This window comes from Heptranchias perlo, chromosome 2 (genome assembly GCF_035084215.1).
Source record: "Heptranchias perlo isolate sHepPer1 chromosome 2, sHepPer1.hap1, whole genome shotgun sequence".
In the NCBI taxonomy this organism is placed as follows: domain Eukaryota; kingdom Metazoa; phylum Chordata; class Chondrichthyes; order Hexanchiformes; family Hexanchidae; genus Heptranchias; species Heptranchias perlo.
Genome location: NC_090326.1, coordinates 112,682,089 through 112,709,085, shown reverse-complemented (window position 1 = coordinate 112,709,085; position 26,997 = coordinate 112,682,089). Strand labels below are relative to the sequence as shown.

Sequence of the window (26,997 nt, the reverse complement as noted above, 5' to 3'; positions counted from 1 at the left end):
TCTCTGGAGTTTAGAAGAATGAGAGGTGATCTCATTGAAACGTGTAAAATTCTAAGAGGGCTTGACGGGATAGATGCTGAGAGGCTGTTTCTCCTGGCTGGAGAGTCTAGAACCAGACGTTATAGTCTCAAGACAAGGGGTCAGCCATTTAGGACCAAGATAAGGACAAGTGTCTTTACTCAGAGGGTTGTGAATCTTTGGAATTCTCTACCCCAGAGAGCTCTGGATGCTCAGTCGTTGAATATATTCAAGACTGAGATCAATGGCTATTTAGACACTAAGGGAATCAAGGGATATGGGGAAAGGGCAGGAAAGTATAGTTGAGGTAAAAGATCAGCCATGATCATACTGAATGATTGAGCAGGCTCAACGGGCCATATGGGCCTACTCCTCCTATTTCCTATGTTCTTATGTTTTATTTGGTTGAATTGTTAGATTGCAGATTGCAAAGCTATTGCTTTCTGTTTCGACTTGCAGCAACTGTCTTTTGCCCTTTGTAAAAGTGTGGATGGGGCAGAGAATGCTTCCATTTGGAACTCATGCAGTGATGTCCTGGGGCTGTGATGACTGTTCTCCGTTATCCACGACCATCTTCCTTTGCGTCAGATATGTCTCCAGCCATTGGAGGATTTTACCTTTGACCCTCATTGACTTCAGCTTTGCTAGGGTTTCCTGGTTTCATACTTCGTCCTTTGCTGCCTTGATGCAGAGGACAGCTACTCTCTCATCTCCTTTGACATACAGCCCTTTCGTCCATGTCTGGATTAAGGCTGTGATGAGGTCTGGAGCCAAGTGGTTCTGGTGGAACCCAGACTTGAGCATTGGTGAGCAGGTGTTGCTCGATGGCACTATTGATGACTCCTTCCATCTGACCTATCTATACGCACCTTCACCTGCCATTGGGGAAAATCCATGGATGAAAAATGATAATTGCAATTCCAACTATGCATGAGCCAGACACACCTGTGCCGTTATTTGTTACTGATGCTCTAAAATTCCCTACCAACTGTAAATGGATGGCTTTTTTAGCACAGGTAGCCAAGACCAGTGGACCCACTTTTATTTGAACTCGTTCAATGGAACAAAGAGCTGTTAGTAACCACTCCGCATCCTCTAAACATTCACCTAGACCTGTATTGCACAATGTTCTGTGGCTTTTAGCAGTAATTTGCAAACTAGCTGCAAATATCTAACCTGAAAGATAAAAGCTTGGATAATTTAATTGTAGAGGCTTTTGAAGTCTAATGTATTGAAAGATTTATGATCAAAAAGTGGAGTAGATTTGTGCACTTTTCACACTGGAAATGATTTATAAATCTTGCACATACAGACCCCATTGCATGGGCAGCAAAAAGTTCCTGATTGTGTTTAAAGCAGTTTAGTTTTATGGAGATTAAATTGCATGTCCTTCTTAGACTTTCTTGAATAACTTAGCAAATTACCCTGCCATTGTGTCAAAAAAATTGCTAGCCACCTTCAGTTGGGAAAGTTATATTCCTGTTGTACATGAAATTATAATGAATTAGCCTTTTTCCATTTAGATTGTTAGTGAAAAGTACAAAATTCTTTATACCGTATGATCCTATCTTATTTTACTTGAGAGTAAGACTCACTATTTTAGTCCCATTTCCTAGTTTTCCTCGGCAACTTGCTCCTAGACTTCCTTCTTTGCTGGTCTCGATTGATTTCTAGTAGTGAATGAGTGTGGTTTGGAAAATGGCCCCTCTGTTGGGAAGCGCTTGCTTTGCACTTGTGGCTGAGATCAGGGCTCTGGTGTGGAGAATTGCAGGTGTGAACCATGACCCACTACTCTGATGTCACATGTTGACCAACATGCTCTTCCATGTGAGAGACTTCTTATCTTGAGTAAATTAAACATTATACTTTCATTAAGGTACATGTATATATGAGTTAAAACAACCGCTCTCATAGAAACTTGATTAGGCACTGTTTGGTTTTTTTTGGCAGTGATTGGGGGGGGGTTGCTTATAACATGATTCTTGAGCTTTGCCATGTAATGCATGTGTTTTTTTTTTAACTTTTCCAGATTGCAAATGAAACTCCCCTAGATGTAGTAAGTTATTATGTTCATTTTGTACCATGCACTGTAATGGTTTATCATTTAATATGTCATAGCCTTTAATATATAGATGTAAGATTGTGATAAATATATTATTAATTGTGTACATTTAAAACCCACTATTATTCACACTCCTACTTGGCAGTTGCCATTTTAATTAACCCTACAAATTTATATTGGTCAGGTCACTCCTTTTGTATATACAGAACAGCAAAACTCTGAATTAACTTGCATACTGTACCAAACTTTACAATACTTATATTTTGCATCAATATCTCCATTAAGCCAAGAAGATGCAATAGAATGGAAAGGCATTGCTTCCAAAAATATGTGTTGTGTTATTGTGTGCTGTTTCATTCGGTTTTGCCATATACAATTACAACCCTACAAAAAGTTGAGAAAAGACATCAAGACCCCTCCACACTCACCCTATCCATTAGAAGGTGAACAGTTGTGCACTGCCCTCCACAACTGCTGGTAATGCTAATTCCCGGGGAAAGCGAGAAAACTTGTGGCCAATTTCTCTGAAGGCAATCAAGCAAGTACCAGGAGACTATGGTCACCATGATGCATTACTATGCATACTTAAACTAATCCACACATGCCGTCTGCTCCCTGCCCTTCCCATATGTCCCAGTTTCCTTAGGGATAACAGAATATACAGGACCAGACAGTACAAAATACTTACAAATTTTCTGAAATATATCTGGTCAGACTGCTCAGCTAGTTACTCATGTCTAGTAATAATAGATTGTAACAATTTTGTGATCTGTCTCGATCCATCAGGCCAGTGGGAAAAGTCAGACTTCTTGACCCAATTTACTTCTGATACTCTTCATTAGTCCTGAATGTCAAAAATATAGCTATCTTAGAATTTATAATCTCCGCTGCTTTCACTGTCTCCCTAGGTAGGCTATTTATCACATGAAGTTGTATATTAACTGTCCATTGACATTTTCCTATCTAAGATTGAATGCATGCTCGCTCCCTTGTCCTAGAGCTTGTGTCAGTTGTATTTGTTAGTCATGCTTCTTTCCTAAAGTATCTTATCTATTTTGTTAGTTGATGGAAACTTCAGGTACAGACATGCTGAATGATTCTGATAACAGAGCGCCCATCAGTCCTTTGCATTTAGCTGTAAGTACAAAATACGTACAGATTTTCTGAAATATATCTGGTCAGACTGCTAAGCTAGTTACTCATGTCTAGTAATAATAGATTGTAACAATTTTGTGATTTGATATATATTTTATCATCTCCGCTACTGATGTTTTCTGACCACAAATCTAATCCATTGCACATAATGTAAATTTCTGAATGCTTTTTGAGAATCCACTTTCACATCTTGAGGACTGTGGTAGCTTTCATAGTACCAGGAGATTTATTGTACTGCATGTAGAAGAAATGTTCTGTGATTTTGTACATTGCGTGTCATTTTAGAGCAATTGTAAAACCCTATAATATGTCTTAACTCTAAATTAACGCTGATTTACTATTGATTAAAAGGCAGACAAGTTAACAAACAACTTTATTCTTTGAAGAGGTTTTACTGTAGACAATTGCAAAATAGCTCTGAAGTTTGAAACATTTTTTTGGTTATTGCATATTCGTGTAATATTTTTAGGTGCAGCTTTCATTATATGATGAACTTTTTCGGTTATGTGTTTATTTTTCTTGCCTGTTTGAAATGTAGATTTTTGTCCTAAGCAAAATCTATTATATGCTTTTTCAGGCCTACCATGGTCACCACCAGGCTTTAGAGGTCCTGGTGCAGTCTCTCTTAGATTTGGATGTGAGAAATAATAATGGACGCACACCGTTGGACCTGGCAGCTTTCAAAGGACATGTAGAGTGTGTGGACGTATTAATCAATCAGGGAGCATCCATTCTTGTTAAAGATTTTGTAACTAAAAGAACCCCAATTCATGCTGCGGGTATGTACAGAGTTCGTTGCTAGGTATTTTTAAAATATTGAGTGAAATGATTGTCCTAGATTTTTACCATAATAAAGTGTTAGTGCGAAACCTACATTGGTGCCATAATATTTCATGTTCCTAATAAATGGAACACATGAATTGTAGGACAGCAAAGGGCAATCATATCCATTGAGCCCACTTCATCTAGATCTGATGCAACCCCGTACACCATTTACCAACTCTTTAACCACGCACTCTCCTAGGAGAGGGAGAGGCAAAAAAAGTGGGAGTGGTGGGGGGGTGGGAATTTGTTGCCAATTTATGAAACATTCTGGGAAATTCCTCTCCATCCCCCAGAGGAGACAGCGATAGCCTATTAATCCTTATCATCCCAGCTAACTAACAACTTGCCTTCTAAACTGGAAATGTCCTCCACTCAGGAACTTTTCAGGTTCCTTTTTAAAGAATTGCAGCAAATACATACCCACCAAATGACTGTTCCAGAGGGCGATGACTCTTTTAACTCTTTTCCTCATGTCCTTAATCATTTTGAAAACCTCAAATATGTCCCCTTTAAAGCCTGCATTCTCTAAATTAAACAGCCTCGACTCCTGAAACCTATCCTGTTACCTAAGGCCACTAAGTCTAGTTATCAATATGGTAGTCGTCCTCTGCATCTTCTCCAAAGCCTCAGTATACTTTGAGATGATTCAAAACTGGACATGATACTCCTCTAAGTGCAGCTATATCAAAGCCTGTTGTGCTGCTAACTGTTTTATACTTGATGGTTCCTGTAATGCATCCTAAAACCCTAGGTGTCGTCCCTATAACGACCTCACACTGTTTGTGGACTTCTATTAAGTCCCAGGTGTGTCTTCGTTCTAAGAACTTTGCCCCTCCCCTGGTAGTACACTTGATGTGTGTATTTGTGGAGCACAGAAGAAAAATTCAGTATTCAGTTCCTTTTAAACCGGATGCAGATACAGTAGATAATTGATTAATTTGAACAAAACTCAAACCAGCACCTATTACTGCCTTCTGCATGATTTTAAAATATTGCAGATGAGCTTAAACGTTCAGTTTAAATGTGCTCCTGTGTTTGTAAGTGCTGCATGTGCTGAGTGTAAGAACTGATTCAAGGCTTCAGGGCGATTTAGACAAGTTGAGTGAGTGAGCAAATACATGGCAGATGCAGTATAATGTGGATAAATGTGAAGTTATCCACTTCAGAAGGAAAAACAGAAAGGCAGAGTATTATTTAAATGGTGATAGATTGGGGAATGTTGATGTACAAAGGTGTCCTTGTAGACCAGTCACTGAAAGTAAACATGCAGGTGCAGCAAGCAGTTAGGAAGGCAAATGGTTTGTTGGCCTTCATTGCAAGAGGATTTGAGTACAGGAGCAAGAATGTCTTACTGGAGTTATACAGGGCCTTGGTGAGATAAGACCTGGAGTATTGTGTGCAGTTTTGGCCTCCTTACCTAAGAAAGGATATACTTGCCATAGAGGGAGTGCAGCGAAGGTTCACCAGACTGATTCCCGGGATGCAGGACTGTCATATGAGGAGAGATTGGGTCAACTCGGCCTGTATTCACTCGAGTTTAGAAGAATGAGAGGGGATCTCATGGAAACATATAAAATTCTGACAGGGCTAGACAGACTGGATGCAGAGAGGATGTTTCCACTGGCTGGGGGGTCCAGAATGAGAGGTCAGTCTCAGAATACGGGGTAAGACATTTAGGACTGAGATGAGAAGAAATTTCTTCACTCAGGGTGGTGTGGAGGCCAAATCACTGAATATATTTAAGAAGGAACTAGATAGATTTCTAGACACAAAAGGCATCAAGGGGTATGGGGAGAGAGTAGGAATATGGTATTGAGATAGAGGGTCAGCCATGATCATATTGAATGGCGGAGCAGGCTCGAAGGGCCGAATGGCCTACTCCTGCTCCTATTTTCTGTGTTTCTATGATACAGCAAATTGCCTGCTGTTACATTCAGCTTGTGTTCTGCTCAGCACCACAGGACTTAAGAGGCAGGTCAGGGATGTATGGGAGGTTCTAAATTGTTTTTACCGTCATGCATTAAGTGATGAAAGCTTTAATGTATGTGATTTTAAAAGCATTGCAGAGCTTTCTGATAAAGCCACAACCTGTCTTGAAATGTGTCCTTGTGTCTGTGAGTGGAGCACATAATTTAAGATAAGCTGAGTAACCAGCTGTTACTTTCACCAGCACAGGAACCTGTCTCAAATGGCTGCATCATAAGACTCCACAGGATTTTTTAAAACCATACAGCAGAAAAAGAAAGTTTTATTTTCAGACTTCAGAATTTTTGGGCAAAGCTGTTAGTAATGCGCAAATCACTCCATTTTGAGCGGCTGACACCACCACAAGGCAACTGTATGAAAATTAGTGCTTTCATACTGTACGCCCAGAAAAATAGTCACCTGACAAATTTTCTGATTTTTTTTTTCTCTGATTTTCACTTAAATGTGTAAAAGTCTTAAGCATACAAAGTAAATGGGTGAAGTATATAATTGTTTTGAATAGATATGCTGGCAGGAAGCGAAGGGTAAGATAAGGGAAGTTTCTCAAACTGGAAAGATGTGGTAAGTGATTTTCCACAGGCACGTGTCTTGGGCTGCTCTTATTTGCTAGATCCGTGAACAATCTGAACTTAATTATTGAGGGAACAATATCGATTTGTTGAAGACACCAAATTGAGAGGTATGTCAAATTGTGACTAGGATTGTGGATAAACTGCAGAAGGACATAGGCTAGCAGGATAGACAGAAAGGTGGCAGATGTAGTTCAGTGTAGAAAAATGTGAAGCAATACATTTGAGAAGGAAGAATAGAGAAAGGAAATACAACTTAATTGGTAAGATTTTAAATGTAGTAGTGGAGCAGAGAGTTTAGCAGAGAGTTTAGGTGTACAGATACACAGGTCTATCAAAGGTGGTAGCACAAGTCGATAAGACCATAAAAAGGCAAAGTCAACTCTTGTTTTTCTTTTTATCTGGAAGCATGGAACACAAAAGCAAGGAGGTAATGTTGACCTTGTGCAAGAGTATAGATAGGTCATTTAACACCCCATTAAAGAAAGGATATAAAATCAATGGAAAAGATGCCATGTAGATTCAATCGGATACTAACAGGAATCGAGGGTTACAGTATCGGAGAGACTTGAAAAGTTAGAGCTTTTTTGACTGGAGCTGAGCAGGGTAATTGACCAAATAGAAGTCTTTTCAGATTGTGAAGAGTTATCATGAGGTAAATAGTGATATTGTTTTTGCAGATCAGCAAGAGAGCACAAATTTAAAACAATCACAAAGAATTAAAACAGGTTAGAAAAAATTCTTTATTCAGAGAATGTGGAATTCTCCACCATAAACTGTTAATTCTTTTAAAATAGGATTAGATAGTTGCTAGAAAAGAAGGGAGCAAGAGAGTGGAATTAAGATTAGGTGGGCCATGTGAAGACAAAGAACACCAGGGTAGACTTGGGTCAAATGGCCTGTTTTGTTGCAGTAATATTCTATACGTCAGAACTGCGTTGCCTGTAAGCTCTTGCTGGCAGTATTGTTGAGCAGTATCTTCTAATAGTTCAGTGTCATCACCAATGGTGTCTTCATGGTAGTGTAAAGACTTGTAAAGCAATTTCCAGACCAGGCCAACTTCTCCACAAGAACCAGATTGAGTTCCACCAGTTAGTTGACAAATCTCACCTGCCTCCCAGAATTGCCACTTACAAATTAGGCATTGCCTCCAGTACCCACCAGTGTCTCCAGAATCAGATCAGAGTTAGCAAACTCCTTTCCCCACCCCTAGGATACTTCCTCCACTCTGTGCACCATTTTCACATCCATAGCAAAAGACATGACACAAAGTCTGAAGGGTGCCTGGGAATGAAACCTAGTCTGTCAGTTAATAAACGACGAATGGTGAGAGGTAGAGTCACAGAGACTCGCTACCCGCAGCAAAATGATCAACCAACTGAAGATCATACAAAAGCAGTCCAGTGTAGCTCTCACTAACTGCGATGTGGAGATGCCGGTGATGGACTGGGGTTGACAATTGTAAACAATTTTACAACACCAAGTTATAGTCCAGCAATTTTATTTTAAATTCACAAGCTTTCGGAGATTTCCTCCTTCCTCAGGAGATTTCCTCCTTGCCTGAGGAAGGAGGAAATCTCCGAAAGCTTGTGAATTTAAAATAAAATTGCTGGACTATAACTTGGTGTTGTAAAATTGTTTACAATACTCACTAACTGCAAGATGGTATTCTCCCTCTCTTTCCCCCCACCCCAGAAAAAACAAAGTGCAGCCCCTCTCACATGATAAACATAGCTAAAGCACCTACAGGGCATTTCTTAATCTGTACTAATAATGTTTTGCCTCTGCCTGGGATGGAAAAACTGTTAGCCCCCATTCTTGGGCTCACTTGCTGTAAGACTCCTTCATTGCCCCCTCCCCCTACTAAAATCACATTCCAGGAGGAGAAAGCTGAGAGCAGCAACATGAGACATTCTTGGGTAAGTAAGGAACTAGCCCCAACCAACATTACCAGTAGTTGATTAGAAAAAAGACCACCTCACCCATTACCTTATGCACCTGAATCCTGAATACGAAAAGCAAATTGCTTCAACCTTTAAAGCTGCAGCTAAATATTGGGAAGACTGAAGCCATTGTCTTCGGTCCCTGATGGAAACTCCATTCCCTAGCCACCAACTCAATCCTTCTCCCAGGCCACTCTCTGAGGCTGAACCAGACTGTTCGCAACCTTGGCGTCCTATTTGACCCTGAGATGAGCTCATGACCACATATCCGCTCCATCACCAAGACCACCTACTTCCACCTCCATGACATCGCCCGTCTCTGCCCCTGCCTCAGCTCATCTGCTGCTGAAACTCTGCTACCTCTAGACTCGACTATTCCAATGCTCTCCTGGCCGACCTCCCATCTTTCACCCTCAATAAACTTGAGTTTATCCAAAGCTCTGCTGCCCATATCCTAACTCGTACCAAGCCCTGTTCTCCCATCACCCATGTGCTTACTGACCTACATCGGCTCCCAGTCCGGGAATGCCTTGATTTTTAAAATTGTCATCCTTGTTTACAAATCCCTCCATGGCCTCGCCCCTCCCTATCTCTGTAACCTCCTCCAGCCCGACAACCCTCCGAGATCTCTGTGCTCCAATTCTGTCCTCTTGCGCATCCCCGATTTTAATCGCTCCACCATTGGCGGCAGTGCCCTCAGCTGCCCAGGCCCTAAGCTCTGGAATTCCCTCCCTCAAACTCTCTGCCTCTCTACCTCTCTACCTCTTGCTCCTCCTTTATGTTGCTCCTTAAAAGCTACTTCTTTGACCAAGCTTTTGGTCACCTGTCCTAATATCTCCTTATGTGGCTTGGCGTCAAACTTTGTTTGATAATGCTCCTATGAAGCGTCTTGGGACGTTTTACTACGTTAAAGGCGCTTTATAAATGCAAGTTATTGTTGCATTCCCCCAGTATAAAAACAACTAAACCTAGAAACTTCTTAATGCAGTAATGTGATCCAACAAGCACCAGGTGATCAAAAAATAAATCTTTATAAAATGTGTTTACATAAACTAATAAAGTTGCAAATTTTTATTGTAAATTTTAATAATTAGACCTGCTGTATTTTATTACCTACACCATGGAACCAAATTCAAGTATCCTTTTTTTAAAAAAAAGTCACAATCAAAATTCCCATTTTTTTTTACTGTAGTCAAAAGAAGCAAAAATGTAGATAAAATAGTTCATTTCTGCAACTTAAAATATGAAACAAGAAAGTAATATCTCCCAATTAAATTCTTTAACAGGTGCATTTGTGTCTTAGCCAATTCAATATAATTGGAAACTTCATTGGACCTATACTGTTTGAATCCTACAATTTTACAATTCTTCCTCAACATTTTAGGTTTTTTTTGTAGCTCTAGTTCATAACTAACCAGGCCCAACAATGAAATTGCAACTGAGGATGGGAGAGAGCAGGGCAGACACAAAGTAATAACTTCTATGATGTCTGTTGCTTAGAAATTGGCAACAGACATTTGGGTTCTGCTTATTAATTTAATCTGTGACCTTTTACTAGTTATATCTAAATTAGTTATATCTAACTAGTTAAGATCTAAACTAAGATACTCTTAAAGTGTAAACTCATTCAACCAGATAGAAGAACATATTCTTTGCTTGATGAAATATTAATCTTTACTGCACAGCATTCCATTTAAGAGTTAGTGAGGTATAGAACTTAAACCTTTTTTTAGAATTAAAAAAATGAACATTTTAAGATGAATAAAACAAACCTATTATTTCAAATTATTGCTGTTTTAAAATGTAACAAGCCAGCTCAATGCAAGTAGCATTAGAGATCACAAAGCTGGAAGGTGCTTGATGAGTTGCTGCAGTACATCCTGTAGATAGTATGTACTGTAGCCACAGCGTGCTGGTGATGGACAAGGTTGGTATTGAGATTGGGGAACCAATCAAGACTGCTTTGCCCTGAGTGGTGGTGAGCTTTTTTAGTGTTGCAACTACACCCATCCAAGCAAGTGGTGAATATTCCATCACAAAAATGATGCAGAAGCTTTGAGGAGTCAGTAGGTAAGCCACCTGACGCAGATTCTCAGCCTTTGCCTCTCCCACAGGGTTTTGATGATGGGGGACTCGGTAATGGTGCCTTTTGAAGGTTGGATCTTTTTTTCATGGAGATTGTCATCGTCTGGCACTTAAGTGGCTTTAATGTTATATGATGTGGAGATGCCGGCGATGGACTGGGGTTGACGAATGTAAGGAATCTTACAACACCAGGTTATAGTCCAACTGTTTCATTTGAAAATCACAAGCTTTCGGAGGCTTTCTCCTTAGTCAGGTGAAGTGATGAAGGGGAAAGCCTCCGAAAGCTTGTGATTTTCAAATAAAACAGTTGGACTATAACCTGGTGTTGTAAGATTCCTTACATTGAATGTTATATGACACTTGTCAGCCCAAGCCTGGATGTTGTCCAGGTCTTGCTTTAGGCTGCTTCATTATCAGAGTTGTGAATGGAACTGAACATTGTAGAATTATATTAGTAATTCTATTGCCATTTTGCTGCAGTGTTGTTTTTGTTGAGAATAATACTAAATTTTGCACATGAATCATTCTATTTAACATTTTTTTTGTTTATTTCTCAGCAACAAATGGCCACTCAGAGTGCCTACGGCTCCTAATAGGTAATACTGAACTCTACACAGCAGTGGACATTCAAGATGGAAATGGCCAGTGAGTAAAATATTTTACTGCATTTTCCATAGGAAAAATAGGCAATTTTTCTGTGCAGGATAAATAAAAATTATTCAGCAGAAGTGAATTGTTGACTTAAAATATTGATCCAACTAGAGAATGTTACTATGGGAGAAAGAGGAAAAAAAAACATAAGTATATTTAATATAAACTGCTTTCTCTTCATGGCCCTGGTTGTATTTATCTAACTCCTGTCCATAAATAATAAGCTTACACTGAATAGCTACTGTGCAGCCGGTGGCAGGCCAACATTTAGTGCATAAATCTGCTTTTACTATAAATGTTCAGTAAAAGATTCTTTGTAGCTAAGAGCTGCCTAAAGGAATTAGTTGTGCCCCCTCGATAGCTGAGCTGATTAAATCAGTAAGTACCTGAGCAATACAGACAGCAATAAATCCCGTCTGAACCTTGGTCCGTGCTGAGTTAGCTAATGTCTGGTGGGGTGGGGGTAGGGAGTGTTACGAATTGATCTTGGCACCACTAGCCTAGTGAAAGAAAAAAATGTTCAGTGAGCCCTGCTGGAAGTGCGTATGCATGGATGTTGGGAGAGAGATGTGATTCTCCCCTCCCTCCTGGTCAAATAGCTTGCCAACGTTGCTTTTTGAGCCCACATAAATAATGACCATTTGGACAAAGAGCTGAAGTCAGCTGGCACTTGTGAAACTGTACAGCAATAAATTGAAAGGTTGAGGAGGAGGGATAGGAAGGACAGAAAAAATGGTAGGAAAATGTGGAGATGGGGAAGGAGAAAAACAGAAGCTGTGGAAAGTAGAAGAGCTATGTACATTTGCCCATTCTCCAGGTAACGTTCTCCTTTAAATATAAATAGCAATATGTTATACATTTTTTAATGCTTGGTCAGGTACATTTGTAAAAGAAGAGTACTTTACAAATCTTTGTGTGTATTCACACATGCACTTATATTATACACATGCACCACCCTAAACATTCACTTCCTCCACCACCGGCGTACAATGGCTGCAGTGTGTGCCATCCACAGGATGAACTGCAGCAACTCGCCAAGGCTTCATCGACAGCACCTCCCAAACCCACGACCTCTACCACCTAGAAGGACAAGGGCAACAGGCACATGGGAACAACATCCAAGTTCCCCTCCAAGTCGAACACACCATCCCAACTTTGAAATATATCGCCATTTCTTCATCGTCGCTGGGTCAAAATCCTGGAACTCCCTACCTAACAGTACTGTGGGAGAACCTTCACCACACGGACTGCAGCGGTTCAAGAAGGCAGCTCACCACCACCTTCTCAAGGGCAATTAGGGATGGGCAATAAATGCTGGCCTCGCCAGCGGCGCCCACATCCCATGAACGAATAAAAAAAAATTACAAAAAAAGCTATTTTATATTTTGAGGTGTGTTTTTAATCTTTATAAAAAAAGAGTCACTGTCAAGTAGATGGGCCAGGAATAGTTGGAAAGTGGCACTGGCAACATATTACTGATGGTGTGACCATTATTGTTGCTGTGTCTGTATTTTTAGATTGATCGTTGGAAATAGCTACAGCTTAGATAACAATTTTACGGTCAAAGAAAAAACTGCATATGCCGATAGCTGGTTTACAGTACAACTCTAACATAAAGTAGGCATTAATGTGGAGCGCCTTCAGACCAGTTTATAGCATTTTATAATCTTCAATCATATTTACTGTTCCTGCTTTGAAAGGATACCGGGTCACACTGATGGAGACTATCTCCGAAGCACAGAGTTCTTGTCAATAATTAGACCACATGTTAAGCAGTGCTATAATTTACATGTTTTACATTCGAGCGGCTTTATAAATGTTGCAATTAAAAGGAAATATTTCCCCAGTAGTGCTTTATCACTATTTGTCCACAACAAAAATACATATAGGGCAAAATGTACACAATCACGTTTATTAAATGCATGTTTATATTTTTTATTGGCCTATTTACCATTAAGTATTACTCATATCCATAACATACACTTAAAATACATGACTGAGATAAATTGAGCTCATTTTCTTATGGATAAAAGTTAATGTTTGCTTTTAAAAAAAATACCTTGCATAGACAATGTAAATATGTGATATAACTAGTTTGCATTACTTTCTTTGTTGCAGAACTCCTCTGATGCTGTCAGTTTTGAATGGACATACGGATTGTGTATACTCACTTCTTAATAAGGGAGCAAATGTAGATGCCAAAGACAAATGGGGGAGATCTGCATTACACAGAGGGGTGAGTGTTTTGTGATGGTTCTGCTTTCAATTTATTCTATAAATATGAACTAATCTAAGCTAATCTTGCAAGAGACTACTGTTACAGCGTAAAATATGCAGTTAATAATGTAACCCAGTCTCAGCTACTAATGCATAGTATGTAATTCTAACTAGTTTTTAGCTGTAGTCCACATAGCAGAGAATTAAGAGTGAACAAGCAGGCAAATAATAAACTGAATACCAAAAATGGTTCCAATGTAACTCTAGTGTACACAATTGTTTTTTAAGAATAATACATTTTTATTAGGAGCATTTAAGGTGTAAAAGATCTAGAAACCTGGAACCATTCATTTGGAGAAAATGCATGATTTATAAAATGTAATAAAAAAGCCTGGATGATTTCTATCACTGATGCAAGCAGAAATGTTGCATGTAGCAGTTGGTGCCCATTTCACATTTGCAAACCATCTTATAGATGGCATATTAGGTCTAATACTGAGTAGCCCTTGTTTTCTTAGTGTATTTTTTATTTTTTATGAATGAGCAACAGTATCATTGCTGACTTAGCAGGGAAATGTAATCACAGCAGACTCAGAGATTTTTGTATAGCTAGTGATTTTTATGAACTACACGTGATGTGGCTGCTTGAGTTGAAGTGAATTTACTTACAAAAACTCGATGCATTGTGAGAATATTGTTTATCCTCTGCTTCAGCCGCAACACAATTTTATATGTAACCAATTCATACAATTAGTTATTAATATTTTGTTTTTATAGGCAGTAACTGGTCATGAAGAGTGTGTGGAAGCTTTACTTCAACATAGTGCTAACTTCTTAATTCGGGACTGCAAGGGCCGCACATCTATGCACTTGGCAGCAGCTTGCGGACATGTAGGAGTACTTGGAGCACTACTTCAAGCTGCATCCTCAATGGATATTGTTCCTACAGTTTCAGACAATCATGGTTACACACCTCTGCATTGGGCTTGTTATAATGGTAAATCAGTTTAACTTGTATTTGTGGCCTGCAAAAAAAAGTCATGTTATATAGGTTACATTCAAAGCCAACAGCAAGAAACCTTCCTCACTCACTGTCTCATTAATCACTGCTGAATTAATGGGCAGTTCTTAAATTAGTCGCCCTAGATTTACAGAAAATCTATGCTGTGTGGTTTCCATTTACTTGTCCTTTTGCTGTTTAGAAATGAAATTTTATAAAAGCCTTGATTGTTCTTCTAGATGGTATATGCATTGTTGTTATTTCTGCCTTCATACTTGGGTCTCTTATTTTCTAATAGTACAGGTAAGTGACCTGTTCTAATCAATCTGTCATTGCTGCACTTATTCTGACACCTTAAGAGAGATACCTTGCTTCTGATTACCACCTTTCCATTGTTTGCTGTGGTATTTTTGAAGAGTACTGCCTTTTTTTCCTCCTTCAGTTTTGCTGTCTGAACTTTTGCATGCCTGCTCCCCTACCTCAAATGTAAAGATTCAAAGAACCGCCAAAGTTAGCGGTATTTATCTTGTGCTTCTGAATTTTTTATATATGATTAAAAACATGTAATCTAAAAATTTTCCTCTCCTTGAGAAACATTTTGAAGAACTGCACGAAACTGAACAGCACTCTGTTGCCAGAAGGATAGAATTTGAATAGTTGACTTCTCTATGACTACTATCATGGTCAGTGTATCGACAACAAATACCAGGCATATTATAAACAGATTCAATGGGACATTATCCACAAAGACACAAAAATGTTCGTTAATAAACTGCGTTGTGAACCTTTGTTATCAAGGAATCTTTAATTAGGAAATACCATCAAAGCTGTCCTCATTAAAATTTAGCAAGAAACTAAATGCAGCATGTTTGAATGACCATATATTCATTATTTATTCCTCTACTCCCATGGTCTCGATCACAGGCAAAGCCATCTCCAACCACTTCCTTGTATCCCTCACTACTCACATCCCTCTTCGAACCCCACTTCTGTGCCTTCCAGAGAAAACACTCCCTCTCTTCCCCTCCCCCCCCCCCCCCACCCAACAAAGCCATTTAGAGCTGCACATTCCCCTGGTATGACTTCCATCTTTGCTCCTACGAGTCCAAGGGGTGCAGACTTGAGTATCTGGCGCACAACTGGTTTACCAGATCACCAGCATCAGATCTAGTTAAACCACATCAGGCCTCATTCTCCTCTGCCAAAGGCACCCAGTATTCTAGGATCGTCCTGGCTTCTTTTCTCCACTACAGTCTGTCTCCTTTGGAAGGACCAGATTGTGGAATCACTCATTGTTACAGACTTTTTTTGTTGTAGAAATTTTCCATGTTCCCAGCAGAAGGTCAGTCATGGCCAATCAAGGAGTAAGATATGAAACTTTTTTTTAACTTTGCTGATCAAAATTGATCTCTGACTCTTCGTCATATCTATAGCATTCAGTTATGTTTAATACTCCTGGGAACCTTTTGTTATCTCTTACAATGTGAGCGATATGCTTTTTCACTGTACCTTTACTTCATAGTCCTGCAAAATAGCAAATAGCCTAATGTCATAATCTTTTATTTGGATATTTGATCCAAGAGCATAAAGCTACAAAGTTTTTTGTATGAAACAGTCATTACAATGTTAGGTGCCTGATATTTTTTGATCACTTTTGACAGAAATAAGACTGTGAATCGGATAATGTATAATTATACAACGGCACAATAGCTTGCATATATCTAGCAGCTTCAAAGTAGAAAAGGTCCCAAGGTGCCTGGCAGACTTTATTACTAAAAAATGTTTTTTATTTGTGGTGTGATTGTTTGAGAGAGCCCTACAATGTTTCTGTGCATTACTGAAACAAATATAAAAGTACAAAGTGATATAAAGAGTTTTTTTTATCTTCATCAGGTCATGATACCTGTGTAGAACTTCTGCTGGAACAGGAGGTTTTTCAGAAACTGGAAGGCAACTCTTTTAGTCCATTGCACTGTGCTGTGTAAGTTTCTTTCATAGCCGTTATAATCTGAATTAGTACTAGGTTCCAAGTGAACATATCTTTTAAATTGCACTTCTTTTTCCTTTCAGGATAAATGACAATGAAGGTTCGGCAGAAATGTTAATAGATGTTCTAGGTGCTAGCATTGTAAACTCTACAGATGGAAAAGGAAGGTAATGGAATTATAATGACCTTTTCCTTCTCACTTTTAATCCCAATTATGCCATTGGAAACAGAGTGAATCCCGTTGTCTATTAAATGTAACCTAGTACCCCCAACCAATCTCCACTTTGCTTAGTTGGATTCTCAAAGATCTTCTTCACAAAGATCAAACAGAACACAAGAAGTAGACTCGGGATATGAAATATTAGAAAAGGGGCACGCCAAACCAAATTAGTGACTCACTCCAATATAGCATGTAAAAACTCTTTTTTTTAAATTTTGGGAGGAGGAGCGTTGGCCAAGGATTTTAAGGACAATGGGGGGAAAATTGGATAAGGGTCTCTTCTGGGCGATGTTCCTGCGCCCGACGGACCCTGGGCAGGCAAGACGCAATTTTGGTCCCAAGGGAGCACTTACCTGCAATCGATGTTCGTTTCCAGGCCTTGCATGTGGAATGAATGCAATTTGCACTTTCCACCACCAGAGGGAGCTCCATCTCTTAAAGGGAGGATGTTTCTTAGAAATCTCTTAAAGGTAGCCTGTACCTGTTGTTTGCTGAAAGTAACAGTCTACTGTCTGCATGGAGTCTGAACAGAGATCAGACATCGCACACGTAAAACACAGATGCAGATCCCATCCCAATGTTTACACACTGATGAGTTATGTTATGACATTGAATAAAGGTTGTGCACTACTAAATCCCACATCCTCCAATCTGCATGCCACACCTCACCGATCTGAGTTGGTACCAGGCCTGCGAGAGTGCATGCACCAAGGTCTCTGCTGATGCACTAGAGACCTTGGGTGCAAGAGGTGGACAGAAAGAGGGGCATCCTATATCCGCATGGGGGGTGGGGGCAAGAGGCCCTCCAGACATATACTCAAACAACAGTGGGAGGCAGCGGGGGAACGAAGTCAATGCCAGGCGCACAGTATCATGAACATGGATGCAGTGCAAGAAGTAGTTCAATGCTTTGACATGAGTGGTCAAGGTGAGTGAGGTCAAGTGGTGTCTCCTACTAACTACGCACTACACCCACCATCCCCCACATACCAATAAACTCTTTCCATCAGTACTCAACTCTTCCAATCAGATGCTTCCTCCCGCCCTTACACATTACCATTGTTTCAAGCTGCCCACCCACAACTCACAGGCCACACACTGGCAGCTATTCAACCATGACAGGCCCATCACCCAGGTGCATATCAAGAGGCAGCAAGTGGCAGTGGCATTTAGCCCCTCGAGCCTGTTCCACCATTCAATGAGATCATGGTGGACCTATGACCTAACTCCATATACCCGTCTTAGCCCCATATCCCTTAATACCCTTGTTTCACAGAAATCTATCAATCTCAGATTTAACATTCACAAGTGAACTAGCATCAACTGCCGTCTGCAGAAGAGCGTTCCAAACGTCTCCCACCCTTTGCATGTAGAAGCATTTCCTAACTTCACTCCTGCACGTCCTGGCTCTAAATGTTAGGCTATGTACCCGTGTCCTAGTATTGAAGTCTAGGAGACCTTCGAAAACAGTTACAAATGTCTCGGCAGCCAGAGGCAATAATCCAGCCACTAACCTGTAAATCCTGCATAATCCCTTTAAATAGCGCTGGTGGGAGTCCTCCAGGCACTCTAAGGCATGTTCAAATGGTCGGGGTTAAGACTGTGCGTTGAGTTGAGCGTTAAGTCCCAAAATGGTGTCTATCACTTTAAATCAGCGTTGCACACTGAAGCCATTTTCTCTCTACTTTACATGATTCCAGCGTTTCTTATCTGCGCTAACTCCTATGCCAAGATGCGTCTGGCGCACGTCACGCAGGAAACGTGTGTGCGCATCCAAGACGCCATCTTGGACATCGGAGAGGCCGTGTAGCGCCGAAACAACGGGCGCTACACGGCCCAATTTAGCGCCCAATATGTTTAGGTTGAGTCAAGAACTTTTGAGCCCACCCAGAGAAGCATGATTTTAACCAACAACATCTTTTATAGATGCATGTGGCATTCGGACAATAGAACAATTATGGTAATGCTGTTTGGAATGTCAATGAGCTATTCTACATTTTTTTTCTCTCAGTAGCTAAATACTAGTCATTTCAAAACATAATTCATAACTTAAGTTTTTTAAAATAATTCATTATTTTAAATTTCATCTTGGTTCAGTTGGCAACACTTGCCTCTGTCAAAAGGTTGTAGGCTCAAGCTCCACTTCAGGACTTGAGCACATAATATAAATTGGCACTTCACTGAAATGCTGAGAGAGCACTGCACTTTTGGAAGTGGTGTCTTGAATAAGACATTAAACTTGTCTGCCTGTTTCAGTGATTCAAGCGGACTTTAAAGATCCCACGGCACTAATTGAAGAGTATCAAAATGTCTTCCATGTGTATTGGCCAATGTTCCTCCCTCAATACCATCAAAGACCAATTAACTGGCAATTTACCTCATTGCTGCAATCTTTTCTGTGTGCAACATTTGGTGATTTCAAAGTAATTTATTGTATGTGAAGGGAAAAGAGGGGACGGAATTCCTGAAGTGTGCACGAGAACTTTCTTGATCAGTATGTTTCTAGCCCAACAAGGAAAGAAGCAGTGCTGGATCTAGTTCTGGGGAATGAAGTGGAGCAAATGGAGCATGTTTCAGTGGGAGAGTGTTTGGGAAACAGTGATCACAATATCATTAGGTTTAGAGCAGTTATGGAAAAGGACAAGGAAAAATCAAATGTGAAAATACTCACGTGGAGGAGGGCTAGCTTCAGTGAGTTGAATAGGGATCTCGCCCTGATGGATTGGAATCAAAGATTGGCAGGTAAGAGAGGAGATAGTACGGGTACAGACTAGACACATTCCCATGAGGGGAAAGGAAGGCCATCCAAAGCTAGAGCACCCTGGAGAATAAAGATAAAGAGATTAAAATGAAACACAAAAAGGAGACTAATGATAAATGTCGGATTCATAATTCAGTAGAGAACCAAGCTGAATACAAGAAGTACAGGGGAGAACTGAAAAAGGAAATACGAGGGGCAAAGCAGGACCCAGCGGATTTAAAGGTAGCAAATGTAACCCCGCTATTCAAGAAAGGAGGGAGAGAGAAAACAGGGAACTACAGGCCAGTTAGCCTGATATCAGTCGTCAGGAAAATGCTGGAATCCATTATTAAGGAAGTGGTAACAGAGCACTTAGAAAATCATAATATGATTAGGCAGAGTCAACATAGTTTTATGGAGGGGAAATCATGTTTGACAAATTTATTAGAGTTTTTTGAGGATGTAACTAGCAGGGTTGATAAAGAGGAACCAGTGGATGTCATATATTTGAATTTTCAAAAAGCATTTGATAAAGTGCCACACAAAAGGTTGTTACACAAGATAGAGGCTCATGGGGTTGGGGCTAACATATTAGCATGGATAGAGGATTGGTTAATGGACAGAAAAGAGAGAGTAGGGATAAACGGATCATTTTCAGGTTGACAGTATGTAATTAGTGGGATGCCGCAAGGATCAGTGCGTGGGCCTCAGCTATTTACAATCTATATTAATGACTTAGTTGAAGGGACCGAGTGTAATGGATCCAAGTTTGCTGATGATACAAAGCTAGGTGGGAAAGTAAGCTGTGAGGAGGACACAGAGTCTGCAAAGGGATATAGACAGGTTAGGTGTGTGGGCAAGAAGGTGACAGATGGAGTAAAATGTGGGGAAATGTGAGGTTATTCACTTCGGTAGGAGGAACAGAAAAACAGAATATTTTTTAAATGGTGAGAAACTATTAAACGTTGGTATTCAGAGAGACTTGGGTTTCCTCGTCCAAGAAACACAAAAAGTTAGCATGTAGGTACAGCAAGCAAGCAATTTGGAAAGCAAATGGCATGTTGGCCTTTATTGCAAGGGGGTTGGAGTACAAAAGTAAGGACGCCTTGCGACGGTTGTGCAGGGCTTTGGTGAGACCTCACCTGGAGTACTGCATACAGTTTTGGTCTCCTTATCGAAGGAAGGATAGACTTGCCTTAGAGGCGGTGCAACAAAGGTTCACTATATTAATTCCTGGGATGAGAGGGTTGTCCTATGAAGAGAGGTTGAGTAGAATGGGCCAATACTCTGGGAGTTTAGAAGAATGAGAGGTGATCTCATTGAAACATATAAGATTATGAGGGGGCTTGACAAAATAGATGCTGAGAGGCTGTTTCCAATGGCTGGAGAGTCTAGAACTAGGGGGCATAGTCGCAGGATAAGGGGTCGGCCATTTAAAACTGAGATGAGGAGGAATTTCTTCACTCAGAGGGTTGTGAATCTTTGGAATTCTCTACCCCAGAGGGCTGTGGATGCTGCGTCATTGAATATCTTCAAGACTGAGATAGATAGATTTTTGGACTCTAGGGTAATCAAGGGATTGGGCAGGAAAGTGGTGTTGAGGTCGAAGATCAGCCATGATCTGATTAAATGACGGAGCAGACTCAAGGGGCCATGTGGCCTACCTACTCCTGTCCTATTTCTTACGTTCTTATAGAGTGTGTAAGAATAGATTAGCGGGTAACATAAAAGGGAACCCAAAAGTGTTTAGTAAACATAAATAGTAAAAGGGTAGACTAAGGAGGGGTGGGGCCGATAAGGACCAAAGGGAGATCATCTTGTGGAGGCACAGGGTGTGGCTGAAGTACTAAATGAGTACTTTGCATCTGTCTTCACTAAAGAAGAGGATGCTGCCAATGACACAGTAAAGGAGAGGATGTAGAGAAATTGGATAGGACAAAAATAGATAAAGAGGAGGCACTGAATGTAGAAAAGTCATCCGATCCGGATGAGATGCATCCTGGGTTGCTGAGGGAAGTAAGAGTGGAAATTGTGTAGGCTCTGGCCACAATTGTCCAATCCTCCTTAGATATGGTAGTGGTACTGGAGGACTGCAAATGTTACACCCCTTTTCAAAAAAGGGGAGAGGTACAAATCTGGCAACTACAGGCCAGTCAGCCTAACGTCGGTGGTGGAGAAACTTTGAGATATTAATCCGAGACAAAATTATTTGGCAGTTGGAAAAATATGGGTTAATAAATGAAAGCCAGCATGGATTTGTTAAAGGCAAATCGTGTTTGACTGGCTTGATTGAGTTCTTTGATGAAGTAACGGAGAGGGTTGATGAGTGTAGTGCAGTTGAGGTTGTTTATATTTTCTTTCAAAAGGTGTTTGATAAAGTACCACATAATCGTCTTGTTAGCAAATTGAAGCCCATGGGTTTAAAGGTGCAGTTGCTGCGTGGGCACAAAATTGGCTAAGGGACAGAAAGCAGAGAATAGTGGTGAATGGTTGATTTTCAGACTGGAGGGAAGTATACAGTGTTGTCCCCCAGAGGTCAGTATTAGGACTACTGCTCTTGATATATATTAATGACCTAGACTTGGGTATACATGGCATAATTTCAAAGTTCTAAACTTGGAAATGTAGTAAACAATGAGGAGGTTAGAAGTAAACCTCAGGAGGACATAGACAGACTGGTGAATTGTGGAGATACATAGCAGATGAAATTTAACACAGAAGTGTGAAGTGATTCATTTTGGTACAATTTTAATGGGGGTGCAGGAACAGAGAGACCTGGGTGTGTATGTACACAAGTCTTTGAAGGTGGCAGGACAAGTTGAGAAGGCTGTTAAAAAGGCATACGGGATCCTTGGCTTTATAAATTGAGGCATAGAATACAAAAGCAAGGAAGTTATGCTAAACCTACTTAAAACATTGTTTAGGCTCCAGCTGCAGTATTGTGTCCAATTCAGGGTACCACACTTTAGGAAGGATGTCCAAGCCTTAGAGAGGGTGCAGAAGAGATTTACTGGAATGGCACCAGGGAAGCAGGACTTCAGTTACGTGGATAAACTGGAGAAGCTGAGACTGTTCTCCTTAGAACAGAGAAGGTTAAGGAGAGATTTGATGGAGGTATTCAAAATCATGAAGGGTTTTGATATAGGAAATATGGAGAAACTGTTTCCAGTGGCAGAAGAGTCAGTAACCAGAGGACACGGGCTTAAGGTAATTGGCAAAAAAACCAGAGGCGACATGAGGGGGGATAAAAATGACACAGCGAGTTATGATGATCTGGAATGCGCTGCCTGAAAGGGTGATGGAAGCAGATTCAATAATAACTTTCAAAAGGGAATTGGATAAATTTTTGAAGTGGAAAAATTTGCAGGGCTATGGGGAAAGAGCAGGGGTGTAGGACTCATAGTATAGCTCTTTCAAAGAGCCAGCACAGACATGATGGACCGAAAGGTGCTATATCATTCTATGATAAATGAAATCCTTTCCTTGCATTTTTCTGGATTTATAGTTTTCACTAATTTTATAATAGACCAGGGGAATCTGGAAGAGATGAGATGCTTTAATCTTTGTTCAGATATTTTGTCTGTGAAATTAAATAGAATGACACAGAATGTACAACACAGAATCAGACCATTCGGCCCAACAGTTCCATGCCAGTGTTTATGCTCTACACGAATCTCCCTCCCTACTTCATCTAACCCTATCAGCATACCCTTCTATTCCTTTCTCCCTCATGTGTTTATTCTAGCTTCCCCTCAACTACTCCTTGTGGGAGCAAGTTCCACATTCCAACCACTCTCTGGGTAAAGGAAGTTTTTTGTGAATTCCTTATTGGATTTATTAACCTTATATTAATGGCCCCTAGTTCTGGCCTCCCTCGCGAGTGAAAAGATCTTCTCCACATCTACTCTATCAAACCCTTTCATAATCTTAAAAGCCTCTAGGTATAACCCCTCAGTTTTTATATCATCCTATGAAATCTTTTTTGCACCACCTTTAGTGCCTCTATATCCTTTTTATAATATGGAGACCAGAGCTGTCCACAGTGCTCCCAAGTGTGGTCTAACCAAGGTTCTATACAAGGTCAATATAAGTTCTCTGCTTTTCAATTCTGTTCCTCTAGAAATGAACCCCACTGCTCGGTTTGCCTTTTTTATGGCCTTACTAATCTGTGTCGTTACTTTGTGTTTTGTTTATCTGTACCCCCAGATCCCTCTGTTCCTCTACCCCATTTAAACTCTTATTATCCAGGCAATATATGGCCCTCTTATTCTTCCTACAAAAATGTAATACCTCACCCTTTTCTATATTGAAATTCATTTACCAATTTCACGCCCATTCTGTAAGTTTATTAATGTCTTCCTGCATTTTGTCACAGTCCTCCTCTGTAGTAACTATAGCCCCAATTTGGTGTCGTCCACAAATTTTTAAATTGTACTTCCGATTCCTGAGTCAAAATTATATAAATGGTGAACAATAGTGATCCCAGCACCGCCTTGTGGAACACTACTTCCTACCTTTTGCCAGTCTGAGTAACTCCTACTCTCTTTTGTTGCCAGCTTGCTATCCATTCTGCTACTTGTCCCCTGACTCCGCATGCTTTGACCTTAGACATGAGTCTACTATGCAGTACCTTGTCGAAGGCCGTTTGAAAATCCAAATATATTACATCTACTGCATTACCATTGTCTTCCCTTTTGAAATCTGTGCTGACTATTCTTTATTATATTTTCAGATTCTAGATGTTTTTCTATTACATCTTTGAGTAAGGATTCCATTATCTTTCCTACCACCGACATTAAGCTAATTGGTCTATAGTTCCCTGGACTGGTTTTATCTCCCTTAAATATAGGCGTCACATTAGCTGACCGCCAGTCCTCTGGCACTATTCCCTTTTCTAATGAATTTTTAGATATATGTAATAATGCAGTGATTTTAAATGTAAGCCAGCAATCTGTCCTTTCCAAAATTAAAGAAAACAGAAGAAACATCATTAAACAACTGTAACTTCGCTGTTTTATTTCCTACAGAACCCCTCTTCATGCTGCAGCTTTCACAGATCACGTTGAATGTTTACAGCTTCTGCTCAGCCATAATGCTCAAGTAAATGCTGCAGATTCAACTGGGAAAACGCCAATAATGATGGCGGCAGAGAATGGGCAGACTAATGCGGTTGGTAAGGATATTGTTTGTCCTCTCTTGTGATGTTGCCATGGAAATGGTGCACTCTACAGAATAAATGCCATGATCTTTGTTGATCTGTTCGTTTACATGCAATGTAATTACCTGAAACCTTGCTGAGATTATTCTCTTTAAAAAAAAATAAGCAGTTTACTTCAGAACTGCAATTACAAAGTGCATAACTTGTGAATCTGTATTTTCTTTCAATAGCCCTACACACCATTACAGACTTCATTACTTGTAGAAATTATATTGTTTATAAACTGAACTCACCTGTTAATTAAGGTTTTTTATTTGGAATGTGCAGTAAATATTAACTAAATTTTATATATATGCAGATCTAAAATCTGGCTACTGCAGCCAGTAATCGGCACATTGCAGTATTCATTTGTCCTTTTGTTACAGGGTTCATAGAGAGTAAAACCCAGTTTAATAAATGAGACTTTCTCTTTAGTGGGATGTTAATTTTAATGCAGTCTTTGTGCTGAAATTTAAAATGCATATGCACGTATTTGCTGTTTTATTCCAGAGGTATTAGTTAGCAGTGCAAAGGCCAACCTCACCCTGCAGGATGTGAACAAGAACACAGCCCTCCATTTGGCTTGTAGCAAAGTGAGTGTCAAACTTGAAAAATGTTAAAGTTATGCGACTGAACTTTTCAGTTTTAAAATGTTGTTTATTAGCAGGTGTTTAGCATTTCTTTATATGAATGAAACATGCAGTTGTGATTTGAAATAAATGGAAATGTTGTTTCACTCTACTAAATGCAAACACATATTAGCTAGAACACCGTGAGCAATTGATTTGTCTCAGTCCAGTCAACGTTGAGTTCTTTGTAACATAATCCTTAGAATGATCATTTCTGGATTTATAAAGTTTAATTCTTCTCATTTAATCACCCTCCACATCAAAATAGAAATTGCTAGGAGGTGGGGCAGCAGGAGATTGGAATCATCTAGAAACACCATCCATTTTGCTGCTATTTCAATTGTATGTTCTTCCACCGCTTTGTTTTGAGCTATACCATTAATTATTCTGTCAGCAGTATTGTCTACTCACACCAGAAAGCATTTGTTTTCTCAGTATTTGTCGAAATTCAATATCGTTTGTAATAAACAGTTCGAATCATAGTCCGGTGGAAGTAACAACAGTACTTGATCACCATTCTAAACATGGCATCCATCAACTAGCATTTATATAGCTCCTTTAATGTAGAAAAATGTCCTAAGGTGCTTCACAGAGGGGAAAAAGGAGCAGGCACTGAGTTATTGCAGGATGGTTGGGGGAGGGGACTGAAAGCTTGGTTGAAGAAATATGTTTTGAAAAGGGTTTAAAGGTGAGGGAGTTTTGAAGTGATGGGAGTTACAAAAAAAGGACCAATGCTGCTGAAGGTTCAGCCACCGAGGGCAGGGGATGCGTAGAAGGCCAGACTCAGAGGGGGTATAAGGCTGGCAGTAGGGTGAGGCAAGGCCAAGGAGGGATTTATAGTAGAGGATTTTAAATTCAATTCAATGGGGGACAAGGAGCCAATGTTGGTCAGCAATGAGGGTGTGGGATAGAATGCGAGCAATGGAGTTTGAAAATTTTGATTTTATGAAGAGGTAAGAGGCATAGAGGGCAATGCAGAAGTCAAGTTTAGAGGTGACCGAGGAATGGAAACAGGCTTCATCAACAATGGGGGTGAAACCTCCCTCAGTTGTGCCTAACAGTCTTGGTGTCCACCAGTATCTCCATTCTATATTATCGGCAGTGGGAGCAGTGTAGGGACGGAGATGGCTTGGTTGCTAAGTTGGAAGTGAGCAGTCCTGGTGGTGGATAGGATTTGAAGCTCAGCTCTGAGTTTAACAGAACACAGAACTTGTTATGGGATGGGATACAAACAGCAGAGTTGAAGTTTACGGAGGATGGAGAATAGGAGACTAGCTGATGGGAGCCTGTCAGGAGAGCACTGGAGTAATCAAGTCTAAATGTGACAACGGCATTAACGAGGGTTTCAGTGGTAGATGGGCTGAGGTAGGGGCAGGAGCAGGCGATGTGGGGTCGGAAGCTTAGTTCAGGAACGAACAGGACATAGAGGTTGCAAAGCAGCCTTGTTCAGACTGAGACAGTGGCCAGGAGTCGGTGGCAAGGGTATGGAGTTTGTGGCAGATGCGGAAGAAGTTGGCTTTAGTCTTCCCAGTGTTTAATTGGAGGAACTTGTGGTTCATCCAAGACTGGATGTTAGACAAACAGCCTCACTGCACAGAGGCAGTAAATAGATCGAGAGAGGTGTTGAAGAGGTAGCATTGAGTGTCGTCAACGTACATGTCTGCAGATGATGGGCACGGATCTGAGAGATGACAACATGTTCAAGAACTTTGG

The 26,997-nt window shown here is 40.3% G+C and overlaps 1 protein-coding gene across 4 annotated transcripts in view; it reads left to right on the top strand.

Annotated features, from left to right (window-relative positions):
• LOC137342161 (serine/threonine-protein phosphatase 6 regulatory ankyrin repeat subunit A) overlaps positions 1-26,997 on the top strand; it is a 188,822-nt gene that overhangs the window by 146,045 nt on the left and 15,780 nt on the right. For all 4 annotated transcript variants that reach the window (XM_068005905.1, XM_068005896.1, XM_068005887.1 and 1 more), the window contains 10 exons: positions 2,048-2,074; positions 3,143-3,217; positions 3,813-4,014; positions 11,201-11,288; positions 13,413-13,530; positions 14,289-14,508; positions 16,405-16,492; positions 16,582-16,665; positions 24,486-24,631; positions 25,166-25,248. In XM_068005905.1, the coding sequence (XP_067862006.1) occupies positions 2,048-2,074; positions 3,143-3,217; positions 3,813-4,014; positions 11,201-11,288; positions 13,413-13,530; positions 14,289-14,508; positions 16,405-16,492; positions 16,582-16,665; positions 24,486-24,631; positions 25,166-25,248 (1,131 nt within the window). The remainder of the gene's footprint in view (positions 1-2,047; positions 2,075-3,142; positions 3,218-3,812; positions 4,015-11,200; positions 11,289-13,412; positions 13,531-14,288; positions 14,509-16,404; positions 16,493-16,581; positions 16,666-24,485; positions 24,632-25,165; positions 25,249-26,997) is intronic.